General features: G+C 44.7%; 1 protein-coding gene across 1 annotated transcript; it reads left to right on the top strand.

Moving 5' to 3' along the window:
* rab2a (RAB2A, member RAS oncogene family) lies at nt 1–25,708 on the top strand. Its single transcript, XM_071512226.1, has 8 exons — nt 1–178; nt 11,806–11,877; nt 13,478–13,545; nt 15,182–15,264; nt 16,173–16,265; nt 16,390–16,501; nt 20,881–20,949; nt 22,652–25,708. The coding sequence occupies exons 1-8, from the start codon at nt 133–135 to the stop codon at nt 22,745–22,747; spliced, it is 639 nt and encodes a 212-aa protein (XP_071368327.1). The 5' UTR covers nt 1–132; the 3' UTR covers nt 22,748–25,708.

The raw sequence follows: 25,708 nt of genomic DNA, 5'->3' as shown, positions 1-25,708 counted from the left end.
TTTATTGTTCCTTCTTCAGCACCGACAGAGAAAAACAGGCTAGCAGGCAGCCAGCTACCTTTTCCTTACGGTTCACAGTCGGTTTAACGCAGGTGTAACGGCCGAGACAGGTGACCACACAAACCAGAGGCCATGGCGTATGCGTACCTCTTCAAATACATCATCATCGGAGACACGGGTAAGAGGCAGCTAGTGACAGCTTGGCTGCCAGTTAGCATTCAGCTAGCTGTTAGCTGCTAGCTAGCGGTCTATTTCCGCAGTGTTGGATAGTCCAATGACGTGGTAAAAGCAGAGACGCAAGGGGTGGGATGACAGCTTCAATTCTCCACTGCTAACCTCTTATGAAAACACATCAAATGCATTGACAGTGCCGCGAAATAGCACACACACACCTTACCACCACGTAATTATATACTTCATTAGCGTAGCCCGCTAGCAACTGTTGACACCATCAGATATGTTGGGCCTTTTGTCTGTTTGCGTCGAGGGTGGGGGTGTTAGCCATATGCTAGCTAGCTCCGCTAACTGACTAGCTAGCGTTAGCTGGTTCACTCACTTAATATTAACCACGTAGCTGTCCACGGCAGTAAATATGACGGCTCAGCAGAACGAGTTACATGAAACAGACCACCATATCCTCCCCACTCCTTTTTCGTCTGCGTGCTGGATGCATTAGCAAATAACACAGTTAACGTTAGCTTCATGTCAGAGAAGGCCAGAACGCCAAGCTAAAGCCTCCAGTATTCCCTGAAATGGCGTAGAGCAGTTAGAATTTCTGACCACATTTCTGGTGCACAAATTGGGCTGATGACCGGCTTTCCTTGGCTGTATTTCTCACAGCTTACGATTGCAGCTATATTTAGCACTCACAATGTGTCACATCAACAGACCAGTGGTTATTGTTGTCACTTGTTTACTCTGTTAGCTAGCTATTCTGATGAGGGGCCTGCTCAGCTAGCTTGCTGTGTGGCAGCAGGTGCATTTCTAATGCTGCTGTAATTTACAGATGTAGCATCAGCACTACTGAAACTGACAGAAATGACATCAGTTGACATGGGGAGATAAGTGTTAGGATGATTTGCCACAGGGAGACAAACCAAAGCCTTGGGCCAAACATTCGACCACCCGCCCTCAATGTGTGATTTCAGTCTAGAAAAGGCCAATCAAATTATGATTATACCATGCATTTTATCATATACACTGATGGTGTAGTGCAGCAGCCCTCAGCAAGGAAACGTTTATATTGGAAGTTGTTCAAATAACTTCCATAAAGGATGCATAATATACAGCCTATTTCACAATTGAATCTAGGTGGTCAGTGTGGTGGGCAGTGAGTTTACTACAGCGTTGTTGCGAAACAGGCTCATGACTCGTGGTGTCAGGGGTGTTCTTGTTTATCTCCAGTCACTAGTGCTGAAGAGAGCTGCTGCCAGGATCCCGGCTTGATTACATGTGCCCCCTATGCTAGAAATATCCAGTGCTCCCCTGTCCATTACACCCTCACCCAAATTAAGGGTTATTTTTCTAATCAGTGGTTCTCCAATAAGGCTCCTTGAGGGGGCTCCAGGGGGTCCCCAGCAAACTGAACAGTAGTTTAATTTCACTGTAGTTTACTTAATTAAAAACGGGACTAAATTATATCCAATGGGGGGGGGGGGGGGTCTGTGGACTAAGTTATTGCCGGTCTGTGACATGAAAACATTTGAGAACCCCCCTCAGCTAAATTGATATGAGGAAAATCCTACACATATATTGTCTGGATGATGTTTTTCCTTGTGTGAGGTGTCGTGTCTGGCTTCCATTTGCCTTACTTTTGCTCCTAAAGGTCATTGTGTGCTCTCAGCAAATCTTCAACCCTCCTCGCTTGTACAAAATTCCTGCCACAAGCATCGGTACCGCATCAGCCTCTCTAAAAGTCGGGGGGAATCTTTCCTACACTGGAAATAGAAGTAAACACAACAAGCTTACCTTGGATCTTATAGGCCTAAATATATATCTTGGCTTGATGGGAGTCCATTTTGTTTAACCTATGTATTAAACCTGGTTTTGAATCCTCTTAGGATGTAGTCTCACCTAAGCCGTTTTTGTTTGATGTGATTAAGCACAGAATTGTATGGGAACAGTGGATAAAACCTTTGATCAAAACAGCCATTCCCATACATTCTCTCGTTTTGCAAATTTCTCGTTCATTAATTAAAAGAGAAATCAAATTTCCTAGTGACGGCTCTCATTTCGCTGGGGAATCCTCGGGACTCTAGCACAGATCCCTGGGGGGTCCCGGACCATACCATGTTATTGTTAATAGCGTAGACTAGCTGCTAGCAGGGATGTGGCTGAGGGTTTGGGATCAGCGTGGTTCTGTTGTAGTCTGGATGTTTTGTATTCTACCAAGAGAATGAGTCTAGTTGGAGGCTGTTTGCTAACAGTGGATCATATGTCAACTTTGTCAACAGACAGTTACGCTGGTCTAAATTGCGCATATACAGTACACTCTCACACACGGATCATAATCGGCCGGAAATGAGGCTATGCAGAGTACATAATTACAAAAGATATTAACCTGGGTTATGACTGTTGGTGATAAGGTTTGGTTTTGGTTATTGTGTTTGGTGGGTTTATCTGGCCAATTGGCTGCTGTGGGCACCGGTGAGACTCACACCACCACTTGTGTTGTGGTAGATGTTGGCCTAATTCTTATTTAGTGAGTGGGTTATTCCTCCTGCTTCCTGACATCAATCTTATATTTTAGTCAGTAAGAATGAGGAAGGCAATGAGTCTTTAAGGGAGAAAGCAAAGCGGATGACGTGCGGGAAACTTTAGTTTGGGAATTTCCTTCAGCAGAGATGGGGCGTAGCAAATAGGACCAATGACAAAATAAATGCACCTGGCCACAGTTTTCACTATATTTACCTCAAACTGTTGCTTGTGCATCATGGCTTTAAGAGTTAAGGGTGGGATTGCAGAAACTAAAGGCTTTGCCATTAGCTTTAGAGGCAAAGGACCCAAACCCAGTCTTTGAAAAACCACTCTTGTCGGGTAGCATCTGTCAGATCCTGACCTCCTTCTCCTGCAGACTGATGGGGATCCACTGGTTGTTATTTAATGAACTCAGGCCCCTTATCATTATCTGTCCTCCTTTATCTAGAAGGCTAGTCTTGGCCTCCAGTAAGCTGACATGTTTCAGCTGGGTGTGTCTGCTTCTACTCTGTCAGTTACCATTTTGAGTCACGATTTGTCAAAGCAAATAACTCAAGATCAGCAGTCCACAGGACCAGCAGCTTGGTGCAGAAAACTAACAGCCTCCATGCTGGTCCCACTGTCTTGCAAATGATGCTTTATTGTTAAGGGAACTCACTGTTTTGATGTTTCAATCTCTAATTGAAGGTCCTTGGTCTTCCCTGTGGCCTCAGTCTAACCCGTACCTGCATCTTTCCACCTGCCAGCCACACTCTATGCATTTCAACCAAAGGCTGATTCAGCTATCAGACAAGACAATCAAAGACAGTCCTAACTGTGGTCAGGTAGCTGTCCAACAGGACTGGATAGTTGAAAGCGCAGAGGGAAATCCCATTAGTGACCCATCCAGTTGAGTTAGATCTGTGATTTTCATGGCTACGACACCCAGAGAATGAGGAAGGGCCGACGTTATCCAGCTGGATATTGTCACTGTTTTTTGTATTAGTGTCTTGCATTTTATCTTATCAGCCTTTATTTATTGTTTTATTGTTTAATTGTATTTTGTAAGTGTTTTGAAGTGTTACATAACCCCAGTTGCCTTTCCTTAACCTACACTTATGCCTCTTTAGCTTACAACCTCAAATCAGATACTTGTACCAAGCAGGCCTAGGTAGAATACTGTGTGACTGAGTCAGTTTGCCTGAAAAGTAATCTCCCAAAACATTCCTATTCATTTTAATGTCCTATCATCATTTGGCTGGTTAACCTAAAGTAGTTATTACAGTGACACAGCAGGAATCTATGGTGCAGCTCCTTCCAGACTCAGACATCATCATTTTAAGATTCTCTAACAGTAGCATAGAGTCTAGATGTGTCACTGAATGTGTTTCTGAAATGGGGAAATTCACCCTAAAACAGAAGTGACAGATTCAGTGTTCCATTCAGCGTAGCTGGAGCAGCTCCAGGGTTTTGTCTCTTGACATTAGGAGAGACTCGGCTCTCTCACTCCTAGCCGTGGCTGAGAGTTGTCGAAGTACACGGCTATCGATCGAACTGTCCAGGTTCATAGGAGAAACAGGTGAATTCTGTTTCAGGATGGATTTTCCCTTTAGCCTTGGCTGGAAGACGGCCCATCCAGAGATCTGGCTGGCAGAGCGACAGCTTCATCCCGCAAAGAAAATTATAACCTCTACTCTGTACACGTTCAAGCCTCCAAAAATAGACTTTCTCTACCATGGAACACTGCTAATAGGGCTGTAAATTTCCAGAAACTTTCCCCTGTCTGGGGGAGTTTTGAGTCCATTTTATGAATTTTGATGTAAATTTGGGATCAGTGGAAACTATGGGAATTTGAAGTGTTGAAGTTGAAGCAAATATAATGCTGTTTCACATATATACATTATTTTTCTTTTATATATATCTTTTTTTTTTCTTCAACTGGAAAAGATGGGCTGTTGCACATTCCTGACAGCATTCCTGAGAGAGCTTAGCCTTAGCATGTTTTTCTCACTCATACATTACAGTAAAAATATTTCTTTTGCCTGATATCAGACAGAATTGTCAACTCGTTCCACTCCATTTCCATCTTCAGTCTGACATTGCCTCCACTCTAACCGATTTCCGTGGGGGAGGGGGATTCGATTTTCCCTAACCAATCACTAGAGACCGACGTGTCCGCCTGAATCTAATGTTGTTTTAAGTCGACACCGATGCGTAGCCATGACAACACCAGAGACGGTTCAGAAAGTATAGAGCATCTTTGACAACATAGAGCGAAGTAAAAACAAAGTACAAGGACTTTTAATGGATTTAGAACAGCCTGGATAGCAGCGTCTATCTTGTCTATAGCGGTCGCCATTGTTGTTATTACTCCTCCTTGGTTCTGGCCAGAACTTGACAACAGCTTGACAACGGCGTTAGTCCCGCCCGTGGCGCTGATTGGCTAATTGTTAGTCCCCCCCGGCGCTCATTGGACCGATCATTTTTCAACCGAGAAACCACTGTTTCATGTCAGACCAGATGCCATGCCAGACCAGAATCAGTCAACTCGGTGGAGTGGGCGGAGTCAAAGGTCTGGACCCAGGCAAATATTTCTTAGCATATGAGCACCCTGCCTCAAACTGGTTTCCAATTGTCGCTCAGCAACTAGAGCCACAACTAGTATCTCCCCCATCCATCCATTTAGCACTACCAGCAAAAAGAAAAAAAAGATGCTCCCATTGGACAAGGTGACTATCAGCTGAACTCGGGTACAGTTTGGTCGATGGGTCGCTTTTGAGGTGTTAATTCCTGTCGTCTTTTCAAATAAGTTTGTAGAGAACCGGGGAGAGCGACTGGGCTTTGAATGGCTGCAATCAACCTCTCATCCAGTTTGCACTGACGAGCTTGTTGAGCGTCCACACACTTGTTGCATCTACCATGGTTTCAAGTGAAAGTTTGGACAGTTGTAGGGAGGCACATCATAACATTTATCTGATCATTTATTCGTCGAGAAACACATAATTACATGTATTTTCTGTAACATATTTGAAAACGTTCTGGGAAAAAAGGAAATTTACCAGGAAAGGTCTCTGAAAACTATTAGCTCTCGTTAGAATCTCTAACTGCTAATAACAAGATGGAGAAGCCAGTTCAGTTCATTTCATTAACCTTTATTTCGATAGAGATAAACACACAGCCACCCCCCCTCCCCCTTTCCCCAATTATCTCTTGCTCTGTTGTGTTGCGTTGATTCCATCCCTGATATGAGATCCATAATTCATTAGGATAAATCATAAGAATAATTGAGACAGTAACCTAGGGCAATGCTGGAGTCTGTCGTGTACCACACAGTGAACTGGGAGCAGCTGGCCCTCTTGAGCTCTGTCTGCGGTGTCTGGCAGACGGCTAAACCGCATTATGTAGATGTAGGAATAATGATACAATATGATGCCCCAGGAATACGCACGTTACACCGAGAATTGTATGAAAAATGGTGTAATAACATGACCCAATAATCCAATGGATGTCAGTTTTTTTCCCCCCTCCTAAGATTATTCTTATGGCATCCCATGATTATCGGGAGAGTTTAAACTAGGAAGTGGCAGGAAAGACGGGATGGAGAGGAGATGATATGTGGCAGTAAGCATGATTCAAACCTAGAACATGACAAATAATTGGAATGAGCTATAGGCCTGGCCTTGTTGGTACTTTTATTGATGACTTGAGCTTTCCTAGAGGCGAGTCGCAGCGGTGCAATGGTCTAAATGGTAGTTTTGATACACTTTAAATGCTAAAAAAAAACAACACACAAGGAGCGCTTGATTTATCTAATCTTGGAAGTGGTCTCTTCAGTTTAGAAGACATGTTGGAAAACCATAGCAAAATGACTTCTATTCCTGCTAATTGCATTTGGTTAGACCACTAGAAGACTTGAGATAGGCTTTCTATATGGATTCTATATGGCAAACTTTATCTGTAACGCCTGTGCAGAACGATAGTATACTTTATTTGCATGATATCTAATCTTCAGTGCATGATCCGACACAAAAATCAGTCAATCAAGAGTATTTCTTTTCATTCTAGTGCTTCTGCTTCTCTTATGGCAGGCTTAGCTAGTGTGTCCACCCAGCCAGTGACTAGTGGGTCCAACGGGGCTAATGAGTAGTTGATGTGGTTGGCTGAACAGGCTAGACAAGTAGAAGCCATCAGGAATGCTAGCCGGGCCTCTGAGGTATGTACGGCCCTGTAGCCATCATATGACCTGGCTTACACAGATCAACACTGCTGACTGGCTCTGTTTTGACTGTTGTATTTTGAAATATCTTTTGATGGTCTACATTGTGCCATTGTGCATGTAAACTAGGCTAATGGCTGTAATCACTGGCCATTAACTCAGTCGCTCTGCTGCTGCTAATGACTTGCCGCCTGTTGCCTGCTCTCCGCTCCCGCCTGTCCACCGTTCCGGTTTGGCTAACATACAGTCATATACAGTCACTGGGTGTGTGCTGATAATGGCTGTTAATGTATTTTGAAAATGGTGGTTGTTTTGAAGGGAAACCGTGATTACAGGCTCAGATGGGGAAGAGCCATCAAACCAAGCAGACTGGAAGTTTATCCACGATAAGGGCTTTTTTTTTTTTTTTTTTTTTGTGGTTAACCGCTATATTTTCCGGAAAATGTGTACTGGTGGCCACTGAGCCGCTCCACCGGGGCTGTTGGGAGGTTAAGTGCCTTGCTCAAGGACCACTCAGCATCAGTTCCAGCAGAGCTTTATTCATGCACTTCCTCTGGCCAGATTTCCAGCACTCTGCAGGGATTCAAACTGCTGACCTTTAGGCTACTGCTGTAAGTGAGCAGCTATGGCCAGGTTGCACTGTGCCAGAATTAGCCTCTTGGTGACGCTGCATTCTTTTTGGTAGGAAAGGCTAGACTATCATCATTGACTTTGGTGTGTGTAAGTTTTTAAACCTCCGATGAGTCAGCTTTAACTTCACTGAATTCAGTTTTTCCGCCAACAAATATTGGCCTAACTCTTAGCGGTTTAGCGTCTGAGAACTTGGCGTGGTCGGGCGTAGTTCACGCCAGAAGACTAGAGGGTGAAGGTGAAGACGTCGCACGGTAACACACTTCCTCTGCGGGCCCAAAGGACGAGAGTAGCCCCGTTCTCATCATCACTAGTATCCAAACACCACAGCAGGCTCGTGGGCTGCCATTGGAATGGAGTTTGGCCAGGTTGTAGCATCCCGCTGTCGCCTCTTCGCTGGAAACACAAAGTAGTAGTGAATTTTATTGCGTATGATCCAGCTAATGGGAAAGACTAATGTACACTGAATCGCTTAACGTCAGGTTTGCGTTGGCTTCTGCCCAACCTCAGTGTTAGAAAAAGAGGGAGGGGCCGGGCATTGTCTTCTTAGCGGGTGTTGACGACAGGCCCTGTTATCCATACATCTGTCCTCCTCATGATCCCCCTCCGTCTCTCCCTACATCCCTCATCATCATCATCGCACAACCCCTGCCTAGCAACGCCACTGCCTGGCGATGGTAACCCTTGGAAACCGCGAAGGAGCGCGGCCACGTCTCTCTCTCTGTCACCTCTCTGGATCTCTTGTCGGTCTCTCTCCCTCTCGTTGGCGTTCTCTCTTTTTATGTGTCTTGCAGGATCCCCACTTTTTAGTCTGGAAAAGTCTAAAATAATCTCTATTTAAGGCCTTTAAAAGTATTAAAATGTCTTAAATACAGTTATTAGAGGTCTTATTTTTTCCACCATTCAGTGACTGGTACCATTTATAGCTTCAGCAGTTTCATTAGCTTGTTCACCGGCAAATAGTCTGGTTTCGCCAGCTGTGATTCTGCAGTATGGTTTTTAAATTCAATTCCAGGTAGCATTAAAAGGTCTTAAAGTCTTAAATGTGGCATTCTGAAACCTGCAGATACCCTGTCTTAATGTGTTTTGCTCTGAACAGCTGGCCACAGTGCAGCGAAGCCTCTCTGTATGTTATATGCAAGAGAGAGACGTGACAACAGAGCACTTTTAAGCTGGTCCACCTTTTGTTTATCAAGAGTTAATGCTCTTCCATCTTTATTGGTACAGGCCTCAGGCTGGGAATTGAGTAACACCAGTCAGTCCACCAAATGCTGGCGAATCTTTCACTGTGGTTGCATTGTAGTTTGTTGACTGCCAATCATTTTTTATTTTTGCTGTTTTTTTTTGCTGTTACTTGAACTGTTTTGTGGGGGAAAAATTGTATTAGATGAAGTGAAGGGTTGAATTGTCTACTATCCTCCTTCCATCTCCCTCCTTCCCCCCCCCCCCCTCCTGCACAGTGATTGTTGACATTTGAGACTAAAATGGCTGTTCAGAGCACAGCATTTGGTTTCCTCTGTTGCCATGGCAATGCCCTCTGACACACAGGATGTCGGGGGAGGTCAGCCCAGCCTCCTGTTTGACCAGCCACCCGCCTTCTCTTCTCTTCTCTTCTCTTCTCTTCTCTTCTCTTCTCTTCTCTTCTCTCCTTTCCTCTGTGTGAGAAGACATAGAGGCCTTGATATTACAGGCATTGATGCTATGGTAAATAAAGAGAAGAGAGTCAGTTATTAGGCAAACAACCACCATTACAACTAAAAATCTGCACATAACTTAGATTGTAACTTGGATTGAATGTTGCTTTTAGGAGGCCTGTTGACACTGAGAGGATAGGAGAGAAGCTTTTTAAATCAGACTTATTTGTTTGGATAAACTGTCATTTAGGTTAGACTCTTGAGATATGGATTGGTGGAATGAGCCAGCTACTTGACACAAAACAACAGTCAAACATCCAGTTTGCACAAATGGTTGTTAACCCCCAGGCAAGTTCTCGTCCCCAAGCCATCAACCTAACACTGGCTTAAACTCGAATGGCAACCAGCCATTATCTTAGCAGCCGACTTCCAACAGACCAACATATCTCAAACAAAGAATGATTTGTTTTAGTCTGTTTTCTTTGTTTTATAGTTGAGAATGTTGGCAAGACAGCAGGAGGAGATTTTGGCTCAAATTAGATCACAACTTCATTGTTCACCAATGTGTAAATGTATCTTCTCGCCTCCCTTTGTTACTGCTGGCAACTGCATTAGCCTCAGAGGTGATGTAACACACGCTCTGGCGGCCATATTGGAGGTCCTCAGCTCTTGGGCAGCAGTGGCCGTGAACAGTTAGTTGTGTTCCCAAACTTATGACTTGACCTTCTCTGCAGAACTGAATAGACAAAGTTCATTTCTGTACTGTTCATGTCATCACTGATACATCTGGTTGATTTGGTGTTTAGATAATGTCAGCTTGTTAGCTAGCTAACTATAGTATCCGCTCAGATAACACATCTACTAGCATACTAGCTAACAATTCTAAGATAGTGTAAAAAGTGGCTAATAGTTATGTAGTATAATAAGTATTAATAGTACAGGGTTCCTACACAGGTCTGGAATGTCTGGAGTAAAGTATTAAAAATGAATTTGATCATTTCCAGGTCTTGAATAGTTTGGGAATTTGAAAAAATGTCTGGAAAAGTATGGAAAATGTCGCGGTTCAGGTCCGATACACACATAATTCTAGCTTTTATGTTGTAGAGCCACTTTGAGTCCACAGTTTTTGTTGATGTGAAGAATAATGTTCAGATAGAGGGACGCTCTTATTACCCAGCCGCTGTCAGCATGCATTATATCAAATACCAACCAAAATCAAATCCAGTCAAGAACATAGGGTCTGGGAAAAATCTGGAATTTTAAAATGGAAACCATGTAGGAACCCTGCCAATCATCTCACATACTGTGATATTTGTCACTGTGAAGAACAATCTTCATCTATACAGTGATATGACCTAGTTAGCAGGGGCAAGATGTCTATCTGCGTAAATCATATTGAGCACCAGACAAAATCTTCAAAACAAATCAAGGTCTGGAAAAAGTATGGAATTTTTTAATTGAAAATGTGTAGGAACCCTGATAGTATGTTCACATTAACATCAGTGTTTGCAGGCTAGTTAGCTTGCTAACAGTTTGACAGACAAGACAGTTTACTGTGTCACAGTAACCTACATCTGGAAACTAATCTACTTTATCAGAGTATTCACTTTTACTTCTGACATTATTCGGATCTACAGCCATAACACAACAGTCTTTTCAGGTATCTCTCTTTTTCTAGCTTGGTTGTTATATATTCAGACATTATACTATAGGTGTACAGTTAACTTTCCAATGGACCTCTAATGCTCCACTGGATGAAGCCAGAGTAGAAGATTTGTGACCATGCAACTGCAAAGTCTCTATAGAAGTTATCTGCAACAGTGTATCTCATCCTTTCCTATCAACACACTACTCACTTAGAACACTTTGTTCTTTCCTGTTTTACACTGCAATGTCAGGAAGTAGGGGCAGAAAGAAGGGATCTGTCTGTTTCTTCATGTGATTGAAGGTATAAACCAGGGGTTTAGATACAGTAAAGGGGGCAGCCAGAGCCTCCTCTGTGACTCCTCTAGTGGATTTAATGTGAATCATACTCCAGTGTGATTCTGATTTACACCTACTTGATTAACCACAGGCATGTTTGTTTTTTTCCCCCACTGTGTAAATGTATGATGTCTACCCACACTGGTACAGTACAGTATGTTCTTCCATTGTGTTGTATGCAGTTTGGTTCAATTCATGTCTGACTCCTAGTATATTTGGCTTCTTGACAGGAAAGTGAATTGACCCCAACACTAAAATAAGTTCTGTATTCAGGTTGTGAGAGTACATTGGCTCTCTGCTGGGGTTGCCTGTAGGGCTAGACAGTATATTGAGTATTCCCATATGAACAGTATATATTTTTTTAATGGAACATATGTAAAAGACACTAATTATCGCCCTACATTTGTAACTAGCAGTCAGTTTTTAGTCGGGCACAAAGAGAGAGGAGTGTCCTCTCTCTGTTCCTGTGTGGGAGTTCAGCGCTCACTGTGTTTGGAAATGTAATTGATTTGATAATGATGGTGTGTGCAGGTGTGTGACCCCATTTGATGATGATTATGGAGTGTGTTAATGCTCGCTTGTGTCACTCGGTGTAACCTTGTTAGGCGGATGTCCGACCTCGGCGTGTTTGACCCTCTTTTAACGCGGCGTGTGTTTGTTTTGCAGGTGTGGGGAAGTCATGTCTATTACTACAGTTCACAGACAAGAGGTTTCAGCCGGTTCACGACCTCACCATCGGTAAGAGCCTCTCTCCTCTACGCCAGGGACCCCGCTGCAGACACTACATTTTGAATGTGTGGGATATAAAGCAGTGAAATTTACCACTCAGTGCCAAAATTACTAACTTTTTTTCATGCTTTTATTATAATATATGGCCATTAGTGGATTTTGATTGAACAAAACATTTGTGATGGGACAAAACCCCAATAACAACCACTACCTCTGGGGCCGGATTCACCAATGTGTTCCGAAGATAGATCTTAAGAAATGACATAAGAGGAAAATTTAGGAAGTTCTTAAGAAGGCTCTTAAGTGCAATTCCTCAATATTTTCTTTGTAACAATCTCATTTCTTACGAATATCTTTAATTTCCCTACTTAAGAACTTCTCAAAATAGGGCCTGAATTAATTCTGGTTAATAAACTTTAGGCTTACTGCCATTGAGGCTAGGAGACAAGGCTAGAAGGCAACCCAAAGTGCTTCCATCTACAAAACAATTGGGGAAAAACCTATTTAGGGCAACTACAACTAATGAAGTATATGAAAAGATTTAAACATTGGTTGCTGTTGGTAACTGTAAAATTTGCAGCTTATTTTCAATAAACATGAGACAGAGGCCTACCTGGCCCTACACCAAATAAAGCTTTACAATAAATGTCCATCTTAATGTTAGGTGTAGGGGAACCTATGAAGACTTTGAACTATAACCTACTTGTCTAAAATGTGTTTAAATATATGATATTAGAGGCTTTTCACTGTAGGAGTTTTAAGACAGGTGAAGGGCCGTCTTAAAGTTAAGAAAAAAATCAAGAACAAATTGGAGAACGTTCATTTCAAGAATACCATTTATTCCTAAGTTTTTTCTTAGGAAGAAACATAAGAAGAAAGTTAAGAAAATATATAAGAACTGTTTTTGAGAATAGCATTTTTTCCTATTGTTTTTTCTTAAGACCAAAGTTAAGAAAAAAATGGCACTTGAGAAGATTTTTTTTTCTTAAGAGGGTTTTGTGAATCCGGCCCCAGGTTTCTATATAGATGCTCATCCTAAAGTGGCACAGGGGAAACTTAAATCAGATCCTGTGTTTTGGTTCACGCTCAGATCGAATCAGTCTCCCTGTTAAATGCAACAGGATTACAGTCTGATTACAAAAAACAAAACTGCCACAGCTAGAGAAAATTAAAGTAACATGATTTAGCCATATTTGCCCTTTAAAAGAGAGAGAAAGAAAGTAGATTAGTGGGTTTAGTAAATACAGTTAAATTCCTTCAGGATATATGTATTATTGTTTTTTATTGTGTTTTTTTTTTCTTATTTTTTAAAAGTATTTTTGGTATTAGGCTAGTTGACAGATTACAACTAAATGTATTTGACACCAATGCTGTATATAGTGCTTCATATCTGAGTCAGGACATTGAGCTGTCTGGAGAGTTGTTAAGCCTCCAGCTTATTGAAGGCTATCAGGTTGCACGGGGAATTATTGTGATTTAGCCTAAGCGATTTTGATGACAGAACTTAATGTGGATAAAGAACTGGGTAAAGCATCTTATCCCGGTGGAGGTTGTAGAATGGTGGGTGTAGAAATAATTACCTAACTCTAATTCTTGTGTGTGTGTGTAGGTGTGGAGTTCGGAGCGAGGATGATCACTATAGATGGCAAACAGATCAAACTGCAGATCTGGGATACGGTAATATATCCATATGTATACACACACCCACATGTTTTTGTTACTTTCAAAGGAAGTGTGCGTGCATGTTATATGGAACGTCACATCAGGGTATTCACTGCTCTTTAAAAAGTCTGAAAAAGGCTTAAATGATCAAAATAAAAAAGTATAAAAATGTCTTTAAATGAGGCTTTCTGAAGCGTGCAGATGCCTGTACATTTGTCCCTGCAGTACACCAGTTGGCCAGCAGGTGGAGTCAGAGCTCCATGAAAACTTGCCGGTGTAGGCTTGAGAGGAGGAGTGAGCTTCAGCATTTCACACCGCCTGTCTGTCTGCCTCTCTCTCTCTCTCTCTCCCAGCTCTTTGTCATGTTAAAGTTGCCGGAGTCTCAGGTGTCTCCGGCTCTTTTTGGTTTGCACCTCCCCGTTGCCTGTGAACAGCTTGTCCAACGCAGCCCGCACTGAAAAGAGCACGGCTGACTGTTGGTCGTCTGTTAGACTTAGAGGTTACACCGCCACCAAACTGCCAGGGAGACCACTAGAAACTGTGTGTGTGTGTGTGTGTGTGTGTGTGTTGTCTGTGCACATGCATGCAGGCCAGATGGCAGACAGACACAGCGCTCCCTCTCTTTCTCCCTCATTTATCATTTATTCACTAATAGCATTACTGACTGGTTGACTGGTCTCTGGTTGACTGACTGACTGACTGATTCAGTGACCAGCTAACTATGTTTCTGAATGAATGACTAACTGACTGGTTTAACTCCCAACTGACTGGGTTTCTGGATGATGGACTGGCTCTCTGGTCCTCTGGCTGCCTGGTTGCGTTTCTGACTTACTGAATGGTTCACTGACCAACTGACGCGGTTTCTGACTGACTGACTGACTGACTGACTGACTGACTGACTGACTGGTTAACCGACCGCCTGCTCGCGTTGAGCCTTCGCAGACGAGGCCGGAGCAGGGCAGGGCCCGGGCTGCAGCTGTCGGGATAGAGTGGCGTTGTGTCTTCTGGACGAAACACTGACAACATTGTTAACATCGGACAGAGGCAGAGAGAGGATGAATAGAATCGGAGGGGGGGGGGGTGTGGGGCGGGGGGGCTAGGAGGAAGGCGACATGGTGAAAAGAGGGAGGGACGGAGAGAGGGGAGGCCCTGAGATTCACGGAGAAGGAATGAGAAGACGAGTGACGCGAGGGAGAGAGAGTGATGGAAGAGAAAAGAGGGCGGAAGAGACAAAGTGGCAGAAAGGTGGCCCGGTGGATTTGATGGATTTGATGGACCGTCCCCGTAAACAAAAATCCAACAGGTTCGATCCCCATAACCCCACAGCTCAATGGGAGCGTCCCTGTCGGAGTGTGGAAGAACAGGGAAAACTGGGAGGTTCCACACTCAGGCGGAGAGAGAGAGAGAGAGAGAGGGATTGTGACAGAGAGAGGGAAGAAAGAGAGAAGTCCATTGTATCCAGTTACAGGCCCTGCTCTGTCCTGTCCTCTAGTCTCCACAGCTGTCTGAAAACCTGGAGCTGGAGTCAACTAGAGGATCGGGACTGGTAGAAAACCAGCGGCTGGACTACACCAGAGGATCAGGATTATGAATGTTATTTAAAATCATACATATTTCTGTTTTACTTACTGTTCCGTATGTGTTTCTTTAGGCCGGTCAGGAGTCGTTCCGGTCCATCACCAGGTCTTACTACAGAGGAGCAGCCGGAGCACTGCTAGTCTATGACATCACAAGGTAACACAGCCAATCAGATGCAACCCGCACAGGCTTCTTAGCAAGCATGCTGCGTTCAAGATCACCAACCCCCCCCCCCCCCCCCCACCCCACCCCTCCAAGTTCAGCCTCTCACGCCTCCAGCATCCTCCGCTCAGGGCGGAAAGGTCCCTCTTCCCAGCTGTGAACACACTGAGATAGGAGGACTAGAGACGGATTAGTATGATGCATTTGCACCGAGAGTTTTCAGTAATCCAGTTACCGCAGCGGAGAATAAAATGGCCTCCAATAGGTCACAGATGCAACATACAGAAAGTCGAGAGCCACTTCAGCACAGAAATTGGAAAAGTTAAATAAACTTGAATACACGCAGACCACACATAGAAAAACCAGCAGCAATCCATTTCAAGCCTGCTTCTCTATTTGCAGCCTGTGCGTATAGCTAACTAATAGGGAAGTCAAATTCAAACCAGATCACCCAAACCAGCTCCGGCGGCGGTCAGCGTCGCATTTGGGTACGTTAATAACGAAGCATAAAAGCAATTGTGTCTCCGATTCAGATATAGCAGCTAAGTATATGGAAATAAGCTTTCCTGCTGGGTTCCAACCAGGAAGCTCATTCAAATCAATCGGCTGGGCAGGCGGGTTTGTCATGACAGTGGTGGACGGGGAGCGAGGTGTTTACTGTCAATTTTAAAGCATGTAAATATTACTAGAGGAAGAGGCAGGCGCTGCGTGCTGCGTTTTGCAAGGGAAAGTGAAATCTGATTTCAGCGTGTGTACCGGAGACACAGGTGTCAGTGTAATCCAGATACGAATCGCATGTTAATGTCAGGTGTAACAGGGGCATTCTCCTCTCACTTCTCTGTTTTATCAACACACCAATGAATTAAACCCAGAAACCTGTGTGTGTGTGTGTGTTTTCACAGAAGGGACACCTTCAACCACTTGACGACCTGGTTAGAGGACGCTCGCCAACATTCCAACTCCAACATGGTCATCATGCTCATCGGAAACAAGAGGTGAGATCCCCAAGACAACTTCACCTTGAATGGAGACAAACAGCATACCCTATACTCTATTCCTGCTCCTACTTGTGTGTGTCACTGCATTCATTTGTGTGTGTGTGTGTGTGTGCGCGTCTAGTGACCTGGAGTCGCGGAGAGAGGTGAAGAAGGAGGAGGGGGAGGCGTTTGCCAGAGAACACGGCCTCATATTCATGGAGACCTCAGCCAAGACTGCCTCTAATGTAGAGGAGGTATTATAACACACACACACACACACACACACACGAGACTCAGCTTCTCTACACACGCCTGTGATTGACAGCCTACCTGAGCCTGTTTTAATTGTCCCGATGCTGTAAGCCCCACCCGTCTGGTGCTCCACGCAGGTTAACACTTAAGAAATATGTCCACACGCCCAGCTTTTCTGGTGAGAAAAGCAGAATTCTTTACCACATTATCATCCAGTATTTCACAGGTAGCAGTGCCCGCTTGTTTACCTCCGCCGCCCAAGTTACTGCTGCATTTGTTCAGAACAGAACGCAGGCATGAGCTCCTTCCAATGTCGTCAATAATACATCTTTGAATCTGACTTAATTTCCGTGCGGATTTGTCCTTAATCGCCGCGCCTTCTGGAGATGGAGGCGTGCGCTTCTAACTTGGCAAGTCGGTGAAGGCTGGAGCTGCGAGGGGGTTAGACCGATATACTGGTTTGCCGATATTACATTCGAAATTTATTGGATATGGTCCAATATGGTCCAATTAGTGTCGTCCACCTCTAATATGATGGATATGATGCAGCTGGATTGATCAATACTACACCGGTTGTCTATGGGAAGACCTTAACCTGAATTGATTCTAATGAGACAGTTTGATCAGATTCCACACTAGTATACTTGATTATAATTCAGTATTAGTAGTAGTAGTAGTAGTAGTAGTAGTAGTAGTAGTAGTATTATCATCCTGGGTTTCAGTGGAGAGTTTTAGTGTCCCATGATGGTCTAAATGCTGTTTCCAAGGCTTTTCCACCCTGACAAGAATAAAAGTCTAAGTTCTAATTTTTTTTCCTATGAAAACGGTCAAATTGATATATTGAATATCAGCCATCGCAGCAGCTGTAATGCAGAAATATCAGTATCTACTCTCAAAAACCCCTTACCAGTTCAACCCTAATAGCCACTGTGTAACCCTATCATACTCTCCATTATAATTTTCAGTATTGTATGAAGCGGTAAGCGCTCACTCCGCATGGAAAAATGACACCCATTATGAAAATAACAGCGCGACGCCCAGTAGGTGACCAGGTTCTATTTACCTATAGCATTTTTAAACGGCCAGCCATGACTGAACCCGAGCATCGTGAACCACAGTTAGCATACCAAACTCGCCGCTCCACCTCCTGTAATACACACACACACTCACACACACACACACACACACACACACACACACACACACACACACACTCTCACACACACACCCCCCCAGTGTTTAATGAATGCATGGCGTTGTCCCCGGGGACCCCTTTCTCACTTATCCAATCACATAAATAATCCCATCCTACACAGCACAGCACGCCAAGCCCAGGGCACCGCCGTGTGTGTGTGTGTGTGTGTGTGTGTGTGTGTGTGTGTGTGTGTTTACATTGATTTTTTTTCTCCCCTTCCCCCCCCACTCGCCTGGCCTATAATATCAACGCACACACACACACACCGCTGTCGAGTGCAGCTCTCTGTGGGGTTAAGATGAGCGGGGGAGGTGTGTGTATGTGTGTGTGTGTGTGTGTGTGTGTTGATGTGTGTGTGTGTGTGGTATGATTAATTTGTCTCATTAGTGTCCTCTGAATCCTCCTGATACCGCTCTCTCCCTCTCCCTCTCCCTCTCCCTCTCCTCCTCCCCTTCATCTCCTCCTCCGTCCCTCCTCGTCCCTCGACGTCCATCATTCGCTCTTTACCTCCCTCGCCCCCTTCCCTCCTCCGTGTCCTCCTCCTTCCCTCCTCCGTTTCTTCCTCCCTCCGTTTCTTCCTCTTTCCCCCCTCCATTTCTCCCTCCTCCATTCCTTCCCCATTCCCGCCTTTATTTCTTCCTTCGTTTCTCCCTCCTTCCCTCCTACATTTCCTCCTCATTCCCTTCATTATTTCTTCCTTCATTTCTCCCTCCTTTCCTCCTCCATTTCTCCCTCCTTCCCTCCTCAATTTCTTCCTCCTTCCTTCCTTCATTTCTCCCTCCTCCCTCCTCCATTTCTTCCTCCTTCCCTCCTTCATTTTTTCCTCCTTCCTTCCTTCATTTCTCCCTCCTTCCCTCCTCCATTTCTTCCTCCTTCCTCCATTTCTTCTTCCTTCCTTCATTTCTCCCTCCTCCCTCCTCCATTTCTTCCTCCTTCCCTCCTCCATTTCTTCCTCCTTCCCTCCATTTCTTCCTCCTTCATTTCTGCCTCCTCTATTTCTTCCTCCTTCCCCCATTTCTTCCTCCTTCTCCCCTCCATTTCTTCCTCCTTCCCTCCTCCATTTATCCCATCTCCATTTCTCCCTCTCCTCCTCCCTCATTTCTCTCCCCTCCCTCATTTCTTCCTCCCCTCCTCCCTTTATTTCTTCCTCCCCTCCATTTCCTCCTCTCTCCCTCCCTTCCCCTCTCTCTTCCCTTATCTCTCTCTCTCTCTCTCTCTTTCGAGCAGCGCATCCACCAGTTAGAGTTCATACATATTCATAACCCCCCAACCCCCACCATCACCCCGCCCCCCCGCTCAGCGACAGCCGGCAGCCAATCAGAGCGCCCGGTCTGTCGTCAGGGTCTGTGGGTGGACACCGGGGCTGATGGGAAGGCCCTGAGAGAGAGAGAGAGAGAGAGAGAGAGAGAGAGAGAGAGAGAGAGGGAGGGAGAGCGAGAGAGAGAGAGAGAGAGATTCCTGTAAGCATCCTCTCTCCTCCATCCTTTCTCCTTTCCTTCCATCCTTCCTTCCTTCTGGAGATATATTCCTAGTTATTGCCTTCCTCTTTTCTTTTTTCCTCTAATCCTCCCTAATATTCTCCACTCTTCTGTACTTTTGTGGTATCTACTACCTTCTCTTTTCCTCTCTACTCTTCCCTTTTTTCTCCTTTTTTTTTTTACTTTTCACTCCTTTTTTGTACTCCACTTCTTCCACTTCCACTTTCTGCTCAAATCTTTTCTCTATTCTTTTCTGCTCTTTGCTTATCTTTGTTTGTGCTCCTCTTTTCTCTATTCTACTCTGTTCTACTCTTCTATTTCCTTCTCTTCTCTTTCACTCTCTTTTCTTTGTCTTCTCATTTCCACTTTATTCCGCTGTGTTCTCCTCTTCTCTTTTCTCCTCTGCTCTTTTCCCACTCTCCTCTCCTCTCCCTTCTCCCTCCCTCCCCTTCTTCTCTTTCATCTCCTCCCCTGCCTCGACGCTCCTCGAGGAACATAAAGAGAGCACCAAAGCACCCTTGGGTTCCTCAACCTTCTTCAGACCGGGTGTCAAATAAGAGTCCCGCGACCTAATTTCAGTCCCCGACCAACCAGGCTTCAGGAACACACACACTCTTTTTTTTTTTTTTTTTTTTCTTTTTTTTTTCTCCTCCAGCTGTTACTGTGTGTGTGTGGAGCCAGGCGGTGGCGCTGTTTCCCCGCTCCTCCATACACACCGGTGGGAAGTAGTGTGTAATCCCCCTAGTTCCTCCCCTCTCTAGGCACAAAAACACTAGGAGGTAGTCCCAAGAGATACATGGATGGATACCGCCTGTGTGTGTGTGTGTGTGTGTGTGTGTGTGTGTGTGTGTGTGTGTGTGTGTGTGTGTGTGTAGTATCCCATGGCACTAGGCTAGTCGCTCTCGGAGACTTAATGCCACCTTAAAGTCTTTACACTCTAGGCTTATAGCGTGTATGTGTGTGTTTTTAGTGTGCATGCGTGACGAAAACGAGGGTTGCGAAGCGTGTGTGTGTGAGTGTGTGTGTGTGTGTGTGTGTGTGTGTGTGCAGGACTGATTGGCAGTAGAAGGTAGAAGCGGGCTGCTGTTTTTGAAGCAGCAGAGCGAGGCTGCAGGGCTCCGGGAAAAGTCTTAAATCATATTATCTCAACTCTTTAAAAGGCTGTAAAAGGGCTTGAATACAGTTAAATGAAGCAGTGGAGCTCTTGAATTATATGTAGAGGTTGTGGTTTTTTGTCTTTTGGGTATTTATTTCATTCAAAAGTCTCAAATTTAACTCGATGACAGTTGCGGACACCCGGGGTCTAGTTGGTTTTTAAAAAAGGCAGTGTGGCGAAACGGTGATGGAGGCTGACCCAAGATCAGAATCAGTAGGAGTGGGTTGGTGTATGTTACGTAAATGCGGCAGAATATACAGATAGAATGCACATAGGAAGAGACAAGAGATCGGACGTTGCATATAATATAAATATAAATATTCAATATCTTTCTCATTAGAGTCAATTCATTTTCTTGTCAGGGTGGAAAAGCCTCTGAAACAGCATTTAGACCAGCATGGGACACAAAAACTCAAGACTGAAGAAATAGTTTTTAGGTTGATAAACTCATGCAAACATTCACAGGAGTCAAAATATGAAAACATGTGAATTGAAGCTTGTCTATCTCTCTCTCTCGCTCTCTCTCTCTCTCTCTCTCTCTCTCTCTCTCAGGCGTTCATCAACACAGCCAAGGAGATCTATGAGAAGATCCAGGAGGGCGTGTTCGATATCAACAATGAGGTAGGACACACACACACACACACACACACACACACACACTCTTTTTCTTCCCTCTCCTTCTTATTCAGTCTTCTCCTCTCTCTCTCTCTCTCCGTCTTGTTTCTCCTCTTTTCCTCCCCTCTCCTCTCTCTCTCTCTCTCTCCCCTCCTCCTCTCCTCAGTGTGGTTTTCCAGCAGTGTGTATGCGGTTTGCCACGCTCCCTCTCTCCTCAAAGCGAGAGAGAGAGAGAGAGAGAGAGAGAGAAAAAAAAAAAAAACCCCGTCCTCTCTGCTTCCTTTCATTCCAGCCAAGCAAAACTTCCAGCGTCCCTCCCTCCCTCTTTCCCTCGCTCCACTTTCCACTCGCTCTCTTCACTCTTCACCCTCTCTCTCCCTCCCCCTCTCTCTCTCCCTCTCTCTCTCGGCATGCTGCCAGCTCATAAATTCCTCACATCCCACAAGGTCTCAGTCATCCAGCAGGAAAACAAACATTCAGCCAACCAGGCAGTAAGCTGGCCTATCCAGCGAGCCAGACGGTTATCCAGCCAGTAAGCCAGCACTCCAGCCAGTAAGCCAGTTGTCCAGCCAAGTTACCTAGTAATCCAGTCAGTAAGCAATTGTCCAGTGAGGAAGTCAGTTGTCCAGTCAGTAAGCCAGTTATGCAGTCAACTAGTCAGTAAGCTAGTTAGTCAGCCAGTGAGCAATTGTCCAGTAAGTCAGTTGCCCAGTCAGTGAGCCATTTGGCCCGTCATTAAGCCAGTTATGCAGTCAGTAAAACAGTTATCCAGTCAGTAAGCCAGTAATGCAGTCAGCCAGTCAGTAAGCTACTTATGCAATCAGTCAGTTATGCAGCCAGCCAGCCAGTCAGTTCTCCAGTCAGCCAGCCAGAGAGTGTGTTTGTTATTAGTAATAGTAGGAAGGAGTGAAGGAAGGAGCCAGCCAAACCACATCAGCTGACTGAGAGAGAGAGAGGGAAGCCCCACCAGAAACACCCGCTGCTGGCAGCCACAATGAGAACACACTCACACACACTCACACGCACGCACACACACACACACACACGCACGCACTCGTGGCCTTAGCACTATAAATGTGATTTAAAGGCATACAGTGTTTCCCAGAGGCACTACTGCTACTGAGTGGAGGAGCGGGGGGGGGGGGGGGGGGGGAATACAGTGAGAGAGAGAGACATATAAATACATCTAGAGAGAGAGAGAGAGAGAGAGGCTGAGTGTGTGCTTACAGCAACAGAGGGAGAGAGAGAGAGATGATGAAATACAGAGGGGGAAAGGCGAGCACTACAGTGGCGAGAGGGAGAGAGAGCGCTCTCAGATGCCGCACCGTACTCCCCAAGTCTAAAGGGATGAGAGGGATAGAGAGGGATGAAAGAGCCGCTCTCTCTCCCTCTCTCTGACTCGCCCTCTCTCTCTCTCTCTCTACCACCCACCTGCCCGCCTCTCTCGCCGTTTCTCCCCTTTCATATCGGCTCGCCTTTCTTCCTCGTGGAGTGTGTGCTGGTGTTTCCTTTGCCTTTGTCCCACACAGCAGCACCTGTTGCTCGCCCTCTGATGTGTGTTTTAACCGGAGCCCCTATGGGCAGCATTCAATGTTAATGGCGCCATGGAATCAATGGCGAAAAAAAACGCTTATTGGGCGGATATTAGGATCAACCTATTTTGCTCATCTCTCTCTCTCTCTCTTTCTCTCTCTCTCTCTCTCCGCAGGCTAACGGTATTAAGATCGGACCCCAGCACCCCACCACCAACTCCACGCTGTCCGGTAGCCAGGGTGGGCAACAGGCCGGAGGGGGCTGCTGCTGAAGCCCCAAAACCACACCTCCTCCTCTTCCTCCTCCCTCCCCCAACTCTTCCCCCCTCCCCTCCTCCTCCTCCTCCTCCCTCCATCCATCCATCCTCCCCCTCCTCGCCCCGTTCGACCCTCCCTCGCGTTTCTACAGAACTGGCCGGGCTCACTAACAGTTTGTTAACCTCTCTCTACTGCTCTATCTCTCCCTCCATCCCCTCTCTCCCTCTCTCTCTCTCTCTCTCTCATGTCTTTCCTAAGTCTCTCGACCACACCCAGGGGGTCTAGGGGCTGCGTCCCAATAAGTCAACCATACATCCTCCCCTCCCAGGAGCAGGACAAAGTCAGCTTAACCCTCCTTTCTTTCACCAATTCTTTTTTTGTCGTTAAAATAAAAGGATTTTATTTTTTATTACAAAAAAACGAATCAAGAGTTGTTGGGAAGCTCTTCCTATATTGAAGATGGTGGCGTTCAGTGTCAGTGGGAAATTTCAGTACTTCAGATCGTACAACGTGGCGGACGGTGAGCTGACTTTGTCCAGATAGAGACAGGAGGCGACTGTACTTTACTGTGCATAGGGAATAGAAACACGCTAACGGCCGACTTGAGGGACTAAACCACGCATTATGTCGTGCCTATAGACACACACACACACACACACACACACCCATAGTTGTTTGGGCACGTCGAGTCATTTTTCATTCTACCCCGTGTGTTTTATAGGGACGATGTAGCTGCATTCGTCCCGCTAAGTCGGCTCCTTAGGGTGCAGGAGGCATTCGAATCGCTCACGTCAAAAACCTCTTGTCCAGAAAACCAACTGTGGATCATGTTATGTTGTGCTTTCTTTTTTTCCCCCTGTATTTCTGTTCTTTTTTTTTTTTTTTTTTTTTTTTTGGTCAGTAATGTATGACTTTTGTTTTTCCTCTTTCTCTGTCTTTGTGTCCTTTATTTTTTTTTTGTTGAGATGATTTGTATTTAATGAACACTACAAACCCCGGTTGTGGTTTTAAAAAAAAAATTTGTCTGGGAGAGAGAATAAAAAAAAATAAATAAATAAAAAGACCAAACTGTGGAGTGTGAAAAGCGGGGTGATGTCGGCGTAGAAAACGGGAAACGGGCGGAAAAGAAGGAAAGGGAAAGCGTTATAGATGGTATGATGAAGTGAGAAAGTAAAAAAAAAAAGAAGAAAAAAAGAGTTTAAAAAATTGAACTTTTTTTTTTAAACTGTATTTATCTGGCGCATTTCTGTGTATATATAGCTCCATAGGATTCTTTTGCTTTTTTTTTTGCTGTTTTTTTTTTTTTGGAGGCGGGGCTAGCTTGGCATGTTGCGGTCTAGTTATTTCTTCACCAGGCTGGGAAAAAAAGACTGTATCGGACCTTTTTAAACAGCTTTTTATCATTTGTAATAATCCGCATTTAAACGGAAAGGCAGGTTGGTGGCAGCCTTTGCTTTTAAATGAGGATTATGAATCAGAAATAGCTGTTTTTTTGTTTTTTTTTACGGTGGTTAAAGGACGGACGTAGAGGCATTGAAAGTCCCTGGTGAAGAACGGACTCAAATTGAAAATGTCAAAGTGTCTTCCCCTCCTTTTTTTTTTTTTTTTATATTTCCACCATGAATTCGCTGGCAGGTGTGTACTGTAACCGTTTAGAGCTTTGATCGATAACTGCCGCAGTATTTTTGCTTCAAGGCCCCCGCCCGCTGTAATAGACACCATTTTACCGTTACGATCATATTTTACTACTTCAGTTATCGTTCGTCCTCCCTCCCTCCTTTCCCTCCTTTCCCTCCCTCTCCACCCCTCCTCCGCGTCCTCCTCTCTCTCTATCTCTATCTCTCAGACTGTGTGGTAACGTTAGCTCTATATCTCTGCATCTCTCTTAATCTTATTTTTAATGCCAAATTATTGTGTTTACCTGTGTTTTGCCCCCCCCCCCCCCAAAAAAAAGGAAAAAAATCACCCCAGCCCCTTGCAATCTGACCTGAGATAAGCTGTCTGCCTTAACCCCTCCTCCCATCCCCTCCTCCTCCCTCCTTCCTGAGAGATTTGGACAGCCGCTTTAAAAAAAAAAAAAAAACTTGACTAAAACTGACCCAGAATCTGCAAATGGGCATTCCACTACTAACTAGCTAGTTTGATGATGCGTTATTCTGTCCTTTTTAGAACGTACACAAACCCCCCGTCGTCATATTTAATATTCGTTTTTACATTGCCGGACACGAACGCACCATTATCTCCCATTCATCTCCACGCGCACACACACACACACACACACACACACACAGCCTGCATATATGCGCGCGTACGCAGACGATGCACTCATCTATATCTCTTATTTTCAGTTTCGCAGCAGTGCGATTGGATCTGTTTTCCGCGGCTTTCCTCAGCAGTGCGTTCTTCTCTTTTTTTCTGTCTCTTTTTTTTTTTGGTTCCTAGATATATTCTTGCGACTATTAATCTTATTCTGATGATGATTATTATTGGTAAAGCAACATGTAGTGTGTGCGTGTGTGGACCCAGAGGGGCTACGAGGGGGGGAGGAACAAGCCAAACCTGAAGCATCTATCTATCTATCTATCTATGGATTGATCTGTCTATCTTATCTATGTGGCCCCTTATCTCTCTCTCTCTCTGCCCTCCTCTTCCTGCCTCCTCCTCCTCCTCCTCTTCCCCCCCTCCTCAACGTTATTTGCTGTGTTTGTTCTTTGGAAAAATAAAACTTAAAAAAAAGAAAAATTGAAAATGCTATCACAATAAACTATAATAAAACATTCTAAACTCAACCAATGTCATTTTGATGGTCATGTGGAGATGGAAAAAAATACAATGTTTGAAAAAAATGGCATTTTGTATTTTCTCTCTCTGTTTTGTTTTTCTTTGGGCCTAGTTGTTCTTCTCTGCCATCCGGCCTCTGGCTTTGGACCTGCCCTGTGGTGACTGTGTGTTCAGTGTATGAATGAATCAATTAT

The sequence above is a fragment of the Centroberyx affinis genome, unplaced genomic scaffold (assembly GCF_046629955.1).
Source record: "Centroberyx affinis isolate AG114_WGS23_722 - 3 ecotype Tasmania unplaced genomic scaffold, CSIRO-AGI_Caff_v1 ptg006177l_1, whole genome shotgun sequence".
In the NCBI taxonomy this organism is placed as follows: Eukaryota; Metazoa; Chordata; class Actinopteri; order Beryciformes; family Berycidae; genus Centroberyx; species Centroberyx affinis.
Note: the sequence above shows the minus strand (reverse complement) of the source record. Positions and strands in the feature narration are given on the sequence as shown.